A 16,387-nucleotide genomic window follows, 5' to 3' on the forward strand; every position below is an offset into this window, starting at 1 on the left:
CTTAACAGGCTACTGCAGAACCTTTTAGTGCTAGTAGGGACAGGAAAGTGCTGTGACTTTTTAAGAGGTGGACCAGATGGCCAACTAGTTAGTTACAAGCAACATAGAAAGTGGCAGGAAGCATCTGTCTCTCCAATAAGTTGGCGGATAGAGAGTAGTGAGGTCTCAACTAGCTACTTTGGCATTTAATGTTTTTTTTGTTTTTGTTTGTTTTGTTTTTTCTAGAAAGCATCTGAAACACTTACCAGGCATCACCTTCTGTTTGGCTATAACTAGAACTTCATTGCCAAGTCAATTAAACAGGAAAGTATTGTCCTCAACCCTGTGATGGCAGGGGCATTCCCTACACCTTTGTGCTCTATGACCACCTCTCCCATGCACTACTAACAGCTGCCTCTTCTCTTCTGTGTGGCTGTGCATCACTTCTGTGTGGCTACTCAACATAGAGGACACCTTTTAAAGCCTCTGACTTGGGTGCAGCCATTGCTTTCCCCTGTTCTTTCTCTGGAGGACGAACAGGGAAGACCCTCCTAAAGAGGCTTCTGAAGCAACCGGTTGTGAGCACTGGGCTTGTGGTGACCTAGACCAGGGCCCAGGCAGCCCTTAGTGCAACTGGAGAGGCCTGAGAAAGGAAGGCTCCATAACCTCCAGTTCCTCTTCCAGGTGGAGGTTACACTTAAAGTCCCAAGGGCTTGGCAACCCTAGCCCTGTCCCTGTATGTTCCAGGGCACTAAGAACCACTCCCCCTACCCCACGGGGCTCTGCTTCCTAACCTGAGAAATACAGTTGCCACCAGTGAGCATCTTATATCTGACACAGAGTATCATTCACACAAAAGTTGAAGAGGTACTCCTCTGAGTACTTAAGGTTCATGCTAGTCTAAAACAGAGTCTCACACTCTAGGTTCAGATCATTCTGGAGTATAACCTATTAATTATTTGCCTAATCAATGTATATGTATCTGTCAACTATTTTCTTAGTAGGTTCTTATTGCACTAAATTGCACTGGGGTAAAAGAGACTACTTTGGTTCCTGCACAGTCTTCCAATTGGTCAATATATACTGTACACTTGGGACCAGGGAGATAAGGACAAGGTCCCTGTCCTCAAGAGGCTTCTCTCTTCAATTGAATGAGTCAGAAAGGTGACAAATGATAATCATGCAAGGTGACTGATGCTTTGAAAGAAGTGTATACAGAGATCCAGGTAAGCTTTTATCTGGCAAAACTTCCTTGATGGGGCTTGGTAGGAAGGCCACTCTTGGGAGGACATAGCATGTAGAGAAGCCTGAAGAGAAGGGATGTGAGTGGAGACAACACGGATGAAAGAATAGGGCATGGCTCTTGAGTCAGATGTGGGTTCAAATCCCAGCAATGGCATTTCCTATCACTGGTGTTTCTTCACTGATAAAAACAGGGATAACCCTTCACAGCTCCTTATGGGATTAGAGATAATGCTTGTCAAGCACAAAGCACATAGTGTATTTTTAACAGATAAGAGCCATGATAAACATTGTGGTATTTCCTTTTGTGTTAACAGGGAGCAACACTAGGAGGTTAGCATGTGCACATGGGTGCTGGGACTGTCAAGCAACAGGGCTGGAGGAGTAGGCAAAGGCCAGTTTATGAAGGGGCTTTGCTGCCATGTGAAAGAGCATGAACTTTGTTTATTAATGAACCCATTATTGAGACAAGAAATGGAAGAGAATGAAATTGGGTTTGGCCATGAGTTTGAGTTGTTTGTACAAGGTAGATACAAAAATCAAACAGGCAGCTAGAACTAGGCTAAGAAATTAATTTAGGCTCTTTCTGGTAGGCCACAGTGAATAGAGCTTAACCTTTAGTAAATGTTTTAGGGCGGGGGAGGTATAGAGTTTTGTGCATCCCTCTTCCCTGTCTGATAGCAGGTACAGAAAAGGCTGGGGATATGGCATGAACAAAGGAGTCCACTATTCTAAAAGGCATCCCCAAAAGGCCACTTGTCAACTTTTAAGGTCCAGGAAAAATGGGCTGAAACTTGCACAAGCACAACTGTGCTACAGGAAGAGGGGATGCCTAACATGGGAACCCATTTCTCAGGAATTCCATTTCCATGTCCAGATAGTACACTGGACACCTGAGTCTTCTGCAAAGCAGAAGTCTTGCCATAGGAGTACCTTCTATTCAGCAGCAACTGGAGGTGGCCTAAACCCCCTCATTTCCTGATGCATGGGTTGGAAGTGCTCTCCTTTGGCGTTTACATGTCTTGTAGCACAGAGAAGACAACTATTGCTTGGGGATGGATTTCCTCTGTCATTCCTCATTCCCTATCACCTCCCTCTAGGCTCCTAAAAGGTACCCTTAGCCACCACATGAACTCTGCTAAGAGAATAATGAAGCCTGCAATGGTGGCTTCATTGCCCCATCTGGAGTAATTCAAAAGCTGTGATATGACAGAAAGCAAGATTTCATGAAAAAACTAATTTTATATGAACTCTCAAACTAAACATAGCATAAAGATCTCTGAGCTCACAGGCTGCTTCCTCTAATCTGTTCACGGTCAGGACCAAGGGACAGAAAAAAACACTTTAGGCAAAGAATGGAGGCATGGAAAAGTAGGATCCCCAGTGCCTGGAAAAACCAACTGGAAGTCCTGCTGTGTCACACTTCTGTACCGGGTGATATTTCCCCGCCCATCTGTCATATGGCTCTCAGGAACACAGCACAAAGGACCTACAGTTGTTCGCTGCATTGCTCTGAGCTGTGACCTTTCTGGATGGAAACCTGCGTGTCCCTGGGATGCCTCCTGGATATATGTGCTCACATATCAGGGGGGATCCTAGGAAGCCCTGGCCTACCCCTGGGAGAGGACTCTTTCCCTCTCTTTGGCCATCACTAGATTCCCAATGACTGATGATGGCACCCAAACCAGAAGAGTCCTCCCCCTGAAGGCCACATGGTTTCAATTTTAAGGTCAGAGGATGTCCTTGCTGAGGCAAGTATCCTGATCAGACAAAAGGTCAGATAGGTAGGTGCCTGAGAAGATACCTGTAGTCAAGAAGGCGTTCCATGAGGCGGGTGACTGAGGTCACAAAGGAAATGCCGGTTTCACGCCATGTTTCCTGTTCAACCTTCTCCAGTAGGCTATTAGTGGGAGGATGGAGGGAAACAAACACAGTATACAATTTATGAGCCTTCCTTGGGCACAAAAGTGAGGTCCCAGAGCCCATGGAGCCTGTGATGGATCTGGAGACAGAAGACTTACCACACTACAGTCTTACCTGGGGTAGGGCCCAAACAGCTGGGTTCTACTCCATGCAGCAGAAAGCAAAGACAAGGTGATTACTGAACTGGCAGGAACAGATGAGCATATTTTCCATTTTCCTGTATAATTCCTAAGGATGCCAATGAACTGAGGAAGGGGTTTTAAAGCCCCAGCCCTTTAGGTGTATGCTGTGAGGTTTGTTCTAAAACAGCAGATGAATAAGAGCCCACTGAGGATGGATCTGGCTTTGCAGTTGGCCAACTACCTCCATCACCACTCAGAGGCATCCTCAGCAAACATACAAACTCAACTTTTCATGTAAACCAGGAAAAGGTTCCGACTAGTCTTGAGGGCCCAGTATGAAGGGCAGTGAGTGAAACTAGGAGTTATACCTGGTCATCTCCACTGTCAGGGGATGTTTCCAAGTGAAAATTGCCAGAGACAAGAGCTAAATGCCCAGGTCCTTTTCTCATTTGCCAGCCCATGCTCCTGGCACCTCAGGGTAGCCTCTGGCTTCTCTGCCTTCCCACAGACCTCTCCTAGAGGATGATGACCTAGAATTTCTGCTTGCTCTAGTGATGAGCCCAGGTCCAGGTCTCATTCCTGATTCCTTTCTACACTGTCCCTCACTCCCTAAAAGTCATGAAAGTCACCTGGAGTGGCAGGCCCAGCTAAAAGCCCAGCACTGGGTACTCCCACTCACAACCTGGCTGCTGTTAATGCTGCCATGACGGCGACAGTCTTCCCCACACAGAGTATATGGCCTGAGCTGAGGCTTCTGGGAAAGTGAGGGTTTCCCATGTGACCTATATTACTAGAGAGAGAAGGCACACCATTGCTCTGGCCTCTGAGCTGTGTGGATGAAGCCACTGTGTCAGTATTTCCCAAACTATTCTCCAGAGCTCTGCTGTCCTGGAGGACCAAGAAAGGTGCTCTGCGAGCAAACAAGCCTGGGAAATGCTGGTCACTACACACTCCTGTCAGAGATATTTCACATCTTTCTGCCTATTAAAGGCTTTGCTAAGTCCTGTAATAGAGGTCTGCTCAATTTTGTTTAATTGAATCTTTTCTGAACTGACCACTTACTTTTTTCCCCCAGCAACTTCCCCAAAACACAAATTGGGAAATGCTGCTTTATGGTTCTCGGAAGTTTTCAGTCCTCAAACATGATTTAGAAGAGTTTATGAAACACTATTTGGTCAGGTAATTAGTAAGTGCAAGTTATTTGTGTGCTTTGTCCTTTGTAGTAAAATCATCTGTTAGTGACTTAGGAAGAGATTTCTCTGCATTATTTCCACAGTTAGAAACATCTTTAGCTAAAAGAAAAATACTAAGGTATAGATTCATTTGCACAAATTATACTTACTTAAATTTCATAAATTCACATTTTGTGTGACTCATTAAGGAACAAAGTGGGTAGGATATAGTAGAAAGATTCCCCCTTCTTGAAACTGGAAGATCTGAGTCCTCCCCCAGATCGGCTTTTCACAGGTCATTCAACCGAGGGCATGCTAACACTTTCCTCATCTCAGTTTCACCACCTTTAGTCATGAAGATAATTTCTGCCCTGCTCACTTCACAGGTGTGTTGTGAGGATTAAGTAAGAAACATCAACACATTTGTACACTGTAAAGTTCTAAGCAAATGTACAGTATTATTATTGGAAAAATATGTTATAGGCTTGTCTTCAAAATGGCATGAAAACAAAGAAAATATTAAAGCTGGAAATAATGAGTGAGATGGGAGGGGACTCTAGAGCTATAAAAGTCTAAAGATTTTGTTTTTTTGGAAGATAAAATGTCCAGCATCACTATCTATCTGGGGGAATCATGGCTCTCCTGAGTCCCTCCTTTGGACTTAGCCCTGTGGCAAAGACTCTTGGCCTCCAACATTTCAAGACAGGAGCTATGAGGGGCGCCTGGGTGGCTCAGTCGGTTAAGCGTCCGACTTTGGCTCAGGTTGATCTCGCGGTCCGTGAGTTTGAGCCCCGCATCGGGCTCTGTGCTGACAGCTCAGAGCCTGGAGCCTGTTTCAGATTCTGTGTCTCCCTCTTTCTGACCCTCCCCTGTTCATGCTCTGTCTCTCTGTGTCTCAAAAATAAATAAATGTTAAAAAAAAAAAGACAGGAGCTATGAATGTAGACCTGGGAAAATCCCTGACATCACTCAGTACAAACACCCTGTTTCACAAACAGGGAAACTGTCCTGGAGAGTGGGCACAACTTTTAAAGTCACAAGATCCATGGTAGTGTTTTTTCAAGTTGATTGTACCATCTTATGAAGCAAGGATTTAACTTTTTACCTCTCAGAAATGCCAGCACTGAGCCCTCAGAGAGTCCCCATGGGCTGTGTGCCCAACTGGATACAGTGCATGCTATGAAGACATATAAAGACCCTTTTCCTATCAGCAAATCTAAGAGCTCAGAGTTACCGCCTGTCTCTACCTCTTTAGTCAACTATGGCAATCCCTGAGAGCTTGCTGCCATAATGCCACCGTCCTACTGACTAGGAACAATCTAGGTCACTCCTGATACTCACCCTCTGAAGCCCAGCCAGCATGGGTTGCACCCCTACCCCTCATCAGCCCATTTCACCCCCTCCCCCAGTGTGGGGTGCTTGGGGCTAAAGCAGCTTACAGCAGGCCGAAGAGCTCTCTGTAACTCTCGTCGCCTTTCCCTTCTGACACCATGCTGTCCAGCTTGTCAATCAGCTCAGCCTCCACCTAGAGGGAAGCAGAGACTTCATGAACCCAAGCTGACCTCAGAGGAAGATTGGGAAATCTAGCTCCTACCACAGGTGAGAATGGCTGGGAACTGCTTCCTGATTTTGTCCTTGTACCAAATAAATCCGAGGGAAGGCAGGACCTCATCCACAGCACCAAGAAACCACTCTGCCCCCCTTGATTAGGAAGGCTCCCCACTCCAGTGGTTTAAAGTTGGAACTTACACACCTCAGATACTCTTTTCCCAGTCTAGGGTCAAAAGGCAAGGATTCCATGGAAAGAAAAGTATTTTGGATACAAAAGAGGTCTTTGTCAAGTGTTTCTCTTTCTTAAAAAAATGTACACTCAAAAGAATTTGTGTGAGTAAAATACATTTGGTTAGAACTTTACCCTCTAGTCAGCCAGTCACAAAGGAAGCTTGCAGCAGGGCTAGCCCTAACTCGAATGACTGACATGATTCTGAGTTGAGCAAGGTATGAGTGTATCCTTCAGAGATTCTACTTCAGGATAAAAAGCTCCACTGTTTGTCCCCATAGGACCTAGAGCCCTTGGGGCTGCTGCCTCGCCACTGCCTCATCACTGGGGCACCTGCATTTGTTACTGAATTCTTAAACCGTGAGGAGCAATACTGTACTTTTTCCTACCCAACTGATCTGCAAGGTGTTCAGCAGTGCTCAGGCACTTCCAACAAGCCTCACTGGATTTACTCTGAGGTGAGAAATTAGTCATAAGTGATGTGAGATAAAAGTCTTTTAAACCCCTCATTAGCCTTTAAAATGTGGTACTGGGAGCACCTGGTGGCTCAGTTGGTTGAGTGTCTGACGTTGGCTCAGGTCATGATCCCACTGCTCGTGAGTTTGAGCCCTGCATCAGGCTCTGCTGACAGCTCAGAGCCTGGAGCCTGCTTTGGATTCTGTGTCTCCTTCTCTCTGTCCCTACTCTGCTCCCACTGTCTCTCTCTCTCTCTCAAAAGTAATAAACATTAAAGAAAAAATTAAAAATTTTTCATGTAGTATTGTGGCACCTCACACCACTCAAGAGTGGCTAAAATTAACAACTCAGGAAACAACAGATGTTGATGAGGATGTGGAAAAAGGGTAACTCTCTTGCACTGTTGGTGGGAATGCAAACTGGTGCAGCCACTCTGGAAAACAGTGTGGAGGCTCCTCAAAAAATTGAAAACAGAATTACACTATGACCCAGCAAGAACACTACTGGGAATTTATCCAAAGGAAACAGCGTGCTGATTCATAGGGGTACATGCACCCTAATATTCATAGCAGTGCTATCAACAATAGCCAAATTATGGAAAGAGTCCAAATGTCCATCAAGTGATGAATGGATAAAGAAAATGTGGTTTATATACACAATGGAATACTACTAAGTGATGAAAAAGAATGAAATCTTGCCATTTGCAACAACGAGGATGGAACTGGAGGGTAGTATGCTAAGTGAAATAAGAGAAACTCAGTCAGACAAAGACAGATATATGTTTTCACTCATATGTGGAATTTGAGAAACTTAACTGAAGGCCATGGAGGAAGGGAAGGAAAAAAAAATAGTTACAAACAGAGAGGGAGGGAGGCAAACCATAAGAGACTCTTAAATACAGAGAACAAACTGAGGGGTTGATGGGGGTAGGGGAAATGAGTGATGGGCACTGAGGAGGGCACTTGGGATGAGCACTGGGTGTTGTATGTAAGTGATGAATCATGGAAATCTACTCCCGAATCCAAGAGAACACTGTATATACTGTATGTTAGCTAGTTTGACAATAAATCATATTAAAAAAAATAAATGTGGTATTTTGGTATTATTTATATAAATACTTCATATAAACAAAGAGGCATGGCTGCTTTTAATAATGAGCTATAACAGAAGCATTTTCTCACTTCACATAGGGCCAAAGAGTCCTAAAGCAATGAAGTTATAAAAAAATAATTGAATTAGAAAATTCATTGTAGGCAATTATGGTTTCTGAACCCCTTCAGCAGGAAATGAGAATGGATGAATAAATGTGGCTCTGTTTACAGTGGTCTGCTCCGCAGAGACTGTCGTACATTCATGTATGGCCTGATGAGTCAGCTGCTTGAATATGCATTTCAGAGAAAGAAAATCTGAGACCAGGGGTCCTTAGGGATTGATGCCATGTCTTTCTCTGTGTGGAGAAGAGACTTCAGCAGGGACTTGCCTGGGGTCATGTAAAGTCAGATAGAGCCAGGACCAGAGGCCAAGGGATCTCATTCTCAGTTCAAATCTTGTCTCTTCTTACTGGGTCAATCAGTGGCCCACAAACCTCCCAGGGGAAGAAGGGTCTGTTTATAACAAGGGATCTCTCTTCAAACATGCAGGTATAGGTAGATTGTGTTTTCCAGGACACGGCAAATAGGGGAAAGGGACCTGGAGCAGCAGGGGGTATGACTGTGTAAACATGGGTGCAGTAGTTCCCTTGAATTCTCAAAATGGGCCCCTGGGCTAGCAGTATCAGTCATTAGATATCATTAGAAATGAAGATTCTCAGGCTCCCAGTGGATCATAAACTTGGGAAAAGGAGAAGCAATCTGTTTCAATAAGCCCTCCCAGTTGTGATGCCTATTCAAGTGTTAGAACTTCTGTATTAGGCAGAGGAGTTGGTGATGGGAGGATATGGGGATATTGATTCATCACCCTCTATAGTGCTGATAAAGGGAGAAGTTATTAGGAGAAACTGAGAAATCCAAAACAAGTAATGCTGCAGATCAATGTATGCAAAACCAATGTCTTTAAGTCAAATAAAATGCTAAGTTCTTCAAATGTATCGTGTCATGGGGTACCTGGGTGGCTCAGGAAGTTAAGTGTCCGACTTTGGCTCAGGTCATGATCTCAAGGTTCCTAGGTTTGAGCCCTATGTCGGGCTCTGAGCTGACAGCTCGGAGCCTGGAGCCTGCTTTAGATTCTGTGTCTCTCTCTCTCTCTGCCCCTTCCCCACTCACACTGTTTCTCTCTCTCTCAAAAATAAACATTAAAAAAAAATATATATATCATGTCATAGTTGGTAATATTGACAATTTTGGGTTTTCAGAATTACTTTTATTCTATGGAATCAATATTCCTGAAGTGACAAGTGACATCTTATTATACATTCAACAAATATTTGTCCTGTGACAACCAGCTGCCTACTTCAGGGCAAGATATTTACTTCTCTAAGCTTATATTTCCTTGTTTGTGAAGCAGTAATGGTGGTTAACAGTCTTCTTTGGTGTCCCTGTGCTCTAGCTCTTAGAAGTGCTCAATAAATGTTAACTTTGATTTTCATCTCCATGAATCTAACATGTCTCAGGGACTACGTTGGGTTCTAAGGAAAAATGCACAAGAAACAGCCATGGTGTCCAATACCTAGCTCATCATCTGGTAGAGGAGGCAGGGACAACAGCTAACACAGGCCAGCATGGTCAGTGCTTGGTGTGGGGCACGCAGAAAGGGTAGCCTGCAGTCTGAGACGTCAAAGAACAGCAGAGTTGTGAGAAGTGGGGTTGTAAGAACGTAATTAAGCTCTAACTTATAAAGGGAGACCTATAAGACTAGTCACAGACCTATCTACTGAAACTTGGCAGGCCAGAAAGGAATGGCAGGAAATCTTCAATGTGATGAACAGAAAAAAAATATGTGGCTGAGAATCCTTTATCCAGCAAGTCTGTCATTTAGAATACAAGGAGAGATAAAGGTCTTCCCAAACAAACAAACACTGAAGGATTTCATCACCACTAAACCAGCCCTATGAGAGATCCTAAGGGGGATTCTGTGAGTGAAATGTTGCAAGGACCACAAAGTACCAGAGACATCACCACAAGCATGAAACCTACAGACATCACAATGACTCTAAACCCATATCTTTCCATAATAACACTGAATGTAAATGGACTAAATGCTCCAACCAAAAGACATAGGGTATCAGAGTGGATAGAAAAACAAGACCCATCTATTTGCTGTCTACAAGAGACTCATTTTAGACCTGAGGACACCTTCAGATTGAAAGTGAGGGGATGGAGAACTATCTATCATGCTACTGGAAGTCAAAAGAAAGCTGAAGTAGCCATACTTATATCAGACAAACTAGACTTTAAATTAAAGGCTGTAACAAGAGATGAAGAAGGGCATTATATAATAATTACAGGGTCTATCCATCAGAAAGAGCTAATAATTATAAATGTCTATGTGCCGAATATGGGAGCCCCCAAATATATAAAACAATCACAAACATAAGCAACCTTATTGATAAGAATCTGGTAACTGCAGGGGACTTTAATACTCCACCTACAACAATGGATAGATCATCTAGACACAGGATCAATAAAGAAACAAATAAAGAAACAATGATACACTGGATCAGATGGACTTGACAGATATATTTAGAACTCTGCATCCCAAAGCAACAGAATATACTTTCTTCTCCAGTGCGCATGCAACATTCTCCAAGATAGATCACATACTGGGTCACAAATCAGCCCTTCATAAATATACAAGAATTGAGATCATACCATGCATACTTTCAGACCACAATGCTATGAAGCTTGAAATCAACCACAGGAAAAAGTCTGGAAAACCTCCAAAAGCATGGAGGTTAAAGAAGACCCTACTAAAGAATGAATGGGTCAACCAGGCAATTAGAGAAGAAATTTAACAATATATGGAAACAAATGAAAATGAAAATACAACAATCCAAATGCTTTGGGATGCAGCAAAGGTAGTCCTGAGAGGAAAATACATTGCAATCCAGGCCTATCTCAAGAACCAAGAAAAATCCCAAATACAAAATCTAACAGCACACCTAAAGGATACAGAAGCAGAACAGCACAAACCCAGCAGAAGAAGACACCCCAAACCCAGCAGCAGAAGAGAAATAATAAAGGTCAGAGCAGAAATAAACAATATAGAATCTAAAAAAACTGTAGAGCAGATCAATGAAACCAAGAGTTGGTTTTCTTGAAAAAATAAACAAAATTGATAAACCTCTAGCCAGGCTTCTCAAAAAGAAAAGGGAGAGAACCCAAAGGGATAAAATCATGAATGAAAATGGAATTATTACAACCAATCCCTCAGAGATACAAGCAATTATCAGGGAATACTATGAAAAATTATATGCCAACAAACTGGACAACCTGGAAGAAATGGACAAATTCCTAAGCACCCACACTCTTCCAAAACTCAAACAGTAAGAAATAGAAAACTTGAACAGATCCATATCCAGTGAAGAAATTGAATCAGTTATCAAAAATCTCCCAACAAATAAGAGTCCAGGACCAGATGGCTTCCCTGGGGAATTCTACCAGACATTTATTTATTTATTGATTTTTATTTAAAAATTTTTTTTCAATATATGAAATTTATTGTCAAATTGGTTTCCATACAACACCCAGTGCTCATCCCAAAAGGTGCCCTCCTCAATACCCATCACCCACCCTCCCCTCCCTCCCACCCCCCGTCAACCCTCAGTTTGTTCTCAGAGTTTTAGAGTCCCTTATGCTTTGGCTCTCTTCCACTCTAACCTCTTTTTTTTTCCTTCCCCTCCCCCATGGGTTTCTGTTAAGTTTCTCAGGATCCACATAAGAGTGAAACCATATGGTATCTGTCTTTGTCTATACGGCTCATTTCACTTAGCATAACACTCTCCAGTTCCATCCATGTTGCTACAAAGGGCCATATTTCATTCTTTCTACCAGACATTTAAAGCAGAGATAATACCTATCCTTTTCAAGCTATTCCAAAAAATAGAAAGGGAAGGAAAACTTCCAGACTCATTCTATGAAGCCAGCATTACTTTGATTCCTAAACCAGAGACCCAGCAAAAAAAGAGAACTGCAGGCCAATATCCCTGATGAATATGGATGCAAAAACTCTCGATAAGATACTAGCAAGTCAAATTCAACAGCATATAAAAAGAATTATACACCATGATCAAGTGGGATTCATTCCTGGGCTGCAGGGCTGGTTCAACATTCGCAAATCAATCAATGTGATACATCACATTAATAAAAGAAAAGGTAAGAACCGTATGATCCTGGCAATCGATGCAGAAAAAGCATTTGACAAAGTTCAGCATCGTTTCTTAATAAAAACCCTCGAGAAAGTCGGGATAGAAGGAACATACTTAAACATCATAAAAGCCATTTATGAAAAGCCCACAGCTAATATCATCCTCAATGGGGAAAAACTGAGAGCTTTCTCCCTGAGATCAGGAACACGACAGGGATGTCCACTCTCACCGCTGTTGTTTAACATAGTGTTGGAAGTGCTAGCATCAGCAATTAGACAACAAAAGGAAATCAAAGGCATCAAAAATGGCAAAGATGAAGTCAAGCTTTCACTTTTTGCAGATGACATGATATTATACATGGAAAACCTGACAGACTCCACCAGAAGTCTGCTAGAACTGATACATGAGTTCAGCAAAGTCGCAGGATACAAAATCAATGTACAGAAATCAGTTACATTCTTATACACTAACAATGAAGCAACAGAAAGACAAATAAAGAAATTTATCCCATTCACAATTGCACCAAGAAGCATAAAATACCTAGGAATAAACCTAACCAAAGATGTAAAAGATCTGTCTGCTGGAAACTACAGAAAGCTTATGAAGGAAATGGAAGAAGATATAAAGAAATGGAAAAACATTCCTTGCTCATTGATTCGAAGAATAAATATTGTCAAAATGTCAATACTACCCAAAGCTATCTACACATTCAATGCAATCCCAATCAAAATTGCACCAGCATTCTTCTCGAAACTAGAACAAGCAATCCTAAAATTCATATGGAACCACAAAAGGCCCTGAATAGCCAAAGTAATTTTGAAGAAGAAGACCAAAGCAGGAGGCATCACAATCCCAGACTTTAGCCTCTACTACAAAGCTGTAATCATCAAGACAGCATGGTATTGACACAAAAACAGACACATAGACCAATGGAATAGAATAGAACCCCCAGAACTAGACCCACAAACGTATGGCCAACTCATCTTTGACAAAGCAGGAAAGAACATCCAATGGAAAAAAGACAGTCTCTTTAACAAATGGTGCTGGGAGAACTGGACAGCAACATGCAGAAGATTGAAACTAGACCACTTTCTTACACCATTAACAAAAATAAACTCAAAATGGATAAAGGACCTGAATGTGAGAGAGGAAACCATCAAAACCCTAGAGGAGAAAGCAGGAAAAGACCTCTCTGACCTCAGCCATAGCAATTTCTTACTTGACACATCCCCAAAAGCAAGGGAATTAAAAGCAAAAATGAACTACTGGGACCTTATAAAGATGAAAAGCTTCTGCACAGCAAAGGAAACAACCAACAAAACTAAAAGGCAACCAACGGAATGGGAAAAGATATTTGCAAATGACATATCAGACAAAGGGCTAGTATCTAAAATCTATAAAGAGCTCACCAAACTCCACACCCGAAAAACAAATAACCCAGTGAAGAAATGGGCAGAAAACATGAATAGACACTTCTCTAAAGAAAACACCCGGATGGCCAACAGGCACATGAAAAGATGCTCAATGTCACTCCTCCTCAGGGTAATACAGATCAAAACTACACTCAGATACCACCTCACGCCTGTCAGAGTGGCTAAAATGAACAAATCAGGAGACTATAGATGCTGGCAAGGATGTGGAGAAACGGGAACCCTCTTGCACTGTTGGTGGGAATGCAAATTGGTGCAGCCGCTCTGGAAAACAGCATGGAGGTTCCTCAAGAAATTAAAAATAGAACTACCCTATGACCCAGCAATAGCACTGGTAGGAATTTACCCAAGGGATACAGGAGTGCTGATGCATAGGGGCACTTGGACCCCAATGTTTATAGCAGCACTTTCAACAATAGCCAAATTATGGAAAGAGCCTAAATGTCCATCAACTGATGAATGGATAAGGAAATTGTGGTTTACATACACAATGGAGTACTACGTGGCAATGAGAAAGAATGAAATATGGCCTTTTGTAGCAATGTGGATGGAACTGGAGAGTGTTATGCTAAGTGAAATAAGTCATACAGAGAAAGAAAGACACCATATGTTTTCACTCCTATGTGGATCCTGAGAAACTTAACAGAAGACCATGGGGGATGGGAAGGAAAAAGAAAAAAAAAAGGTTAGAGGGGGAGGGAGCCAAAACATAGGAGACTGTTAAAAACAAGAAACTGAGGGCTGATAGGGGGGTGGAAGGGAGGGGAGGGTGGGTGAGGGGTGCTGAGGAGGGCACCTGTTGGGATGAGCACTGGGTATTGTATGGAAACCAATTTGACAATAAATTTCATATTTAAAAAAAAAAGAACCTAATTAAGGAAGCCTCTTTGACCCTGGAATTACAATTGAGAAGTTTATCTCAGAGAATAATTAGGAATGGATATGTGTTTTGCAATATTAACAACAACAATTTGGAATGAACTTATGTTTCTAAAACTAGGAGCTGACTAAATACATTGTGGGGTAGGCCATGCAATGGACGACTGTGTAGCCTCTAAACTGAGTGCAGGACAGAGGATCATGAACTGACATGAAGAGATGGTGATGAAAACATGTTACTAAAAAGGGGAGATTAAAAGTCAATACACACAATGGCCCCTGAACCCCAATATACACAATGATTCCATTTTTTAACTCAAAAACCTCTACGTATGGGGAAAAAACAGTCTAAAAAGACATAACCTGTCTCCCCCACAAGTTACTAAAATAGTAGGATTATGGATTAAATTTTTTCATTATAGCTTATCTGAATTTTAATTTTTCTACATTAAATACCTATTGTTTTTATAATTAGAAGAAATATTTTTAGTAGGTGGGAAGAAGTAGGGGAGTAGTTAACAGAGCCAAAGCTGTGGATAGCACAACTGTAATCAAGACAAAAATTTTGGTAATTTGGTTATGGGTGGTATTTTTTTCTTAACATTTAAAAAAATGTTTATTTACTTATTTTGAGAGTGAGAGAGAGCAGGGGAGGGGAAGAGAGAGAGGGAGAGAGAGAAAATCCCAAGCAGGCTCCACACTGTCGGTGCAGAGTCCGACATGGGGCTCGAATTCACGAACTGTGAAATAATGACCTGAGCCAAAATCAAGAATGGAACACTTAACTGACCAAGCCACCCAGGTGCCCCAAAGGTTATGGGTGTTCTTGCAGAGAGCAACTTCAACAGAAGTGGGTATACAATACATATTAGACTGGATGGATAGGAGGGTGGGAAATGGAAATGTGGGGATGAAAAGAGTAGACCACTTTTTTTTTAAAATATGAACTTTATTGTCAAATTGGTTTCCATACAATACCCAGTGCTCATCCCAACAAGTGCCCTCCTCAATACCCATCACCCACCTTCTCCTCCCTCCCACCCTCCATCAACCCTCAGTTTCTTGTTTTTAAGAGTCTCTTATGTTTTGGCTCCCTCCCTCTCTAACCTTTTTTTTTTTTTCTTTTTCCTTCCCTTCCCCCATGGTCTTCTGTTAAGTTTCTCAGGATCCACATAGGAGTGAAAACATATGGTGTCTGTCTTTCTCTGTATGACTTATTTCACTTAGCATAACACTCTCCAGTTCCATCCACATTGCTACAAAAGGCCATATTTCATTCTTTCTCATTGCCACGTAGTACTCCATTGTGTATATAAACCACAATTTTTTTTATCCATTCATCAGTTGATGGACATTTAGGCTCTTTCCATAATTTGGCTATTGTTGAAAGTGCTGCTATAAACATTGGGGTACAAATGCCCCTATGCATATCCAATGGAAAAAAGACAGTCTCTTTAACAAATGGTGCTTGGAAAACTGGAAAGCCACAAGTAGACCACTGTTTAAAAATATTTGGTGGCAAAGGGAAGCAGCAGCAAGATTTTGCTTACCAGAGTCAACAAGGTTTTACATGGCTTGCTTGATATCAATTTTTCATGATAGTCTTTTTTTAAAGTTTATTTATTTCGAGAGAGAGAAAGAGAGAGAGAGACAGAGTGAGTGCACGTGTGCAAGCGGGGGAGGGGCAGAGAGAGGGTGAGAGAATTCCAGGTTCCGTGCTGCCAGCGTGAAGCCCAACACGGGATTCAATTCCACAAACTGTGAGATCATCACCTGAGCTGAAATCAAGAGTCAGATACTTAACTGACTGAGCTGTCCAGGAACCCCACGATAGCCTTAATGAGGGAAAGAACACAACTTAACAGCTGAGTCTTAAAGTGTGAGAAATGAGTTCCAACTTAGTCTTCCACAAAGTTATCCTTCTTTATTCACTAGTCGTAATGGTGGAATACAGCCTAGACCCTCTTTTATTTTTTTATTTTTTATTTTTTATTTTTTTAATTTTTTTTTTCAACGTTTTTTATTTTTTTTATTTTTGGGACAGAGAGAGACAGAGCATGAACGGGGGAGGGGCAGAGAGAGAGGGAGACACAGAATCAGAA

The 16,387-nt window shown here is 42.1% G+C and overlaps 1 protein-coding gene across 13 annotated transcripts in view; it reads right to left on the bottom strand.

Annotated features, from left to right (window-relative positions):
• Positions 1 to 16,387, bottom strand: part of DOCK3 (dedicator of cytokinesis 3) — a 595,409-nt gene that overhangs the window by 36,534 nt on the left and 542,488 nt on the right. For 12 of the 13 annotated variants that reach the window (XM_058726773.1, XM_058726766.1, XM_058726768.1 and 9 more), the window contains 3 exons: positions 5,878 to 5,963; positions 3,259 to 3,285; positions 3,026 to 3,121 (listed from right to left, as the gene is read on the bottom strand). In XM_058726773.1, coding sequence (XP_058582756.1) covers positions 3,026 to 3,121; positions 3,259 to 3,285; positions 5,878 to 5,963 — 209 coding nt within the window. The remainder of the gene's footprint in view (positions 1 to 3,025; positions 3,122 to 3,258; positions 3,286 to 5,877; positions 5,964 to 16,387) is intronic. The other variant, XM_058726765.1, reaches the window with a different exon arrangement.

Source organism: Neofelis nebulosa, chromosome 4 (genome assembly GCF_028018385.1).
Source record: "Neofelis nebulosa isolate mNeoNeb1 chromosome 4, mNeoNeb1.pri, whole genome shotgun sequence".
In the NCBI taxonomy this organism is placed as follows: Eukaryota; Metazoa; Chordata; class Mammalia; order Carnivora; family Felidae; genus Neofelis; species Neofelis nebulosa.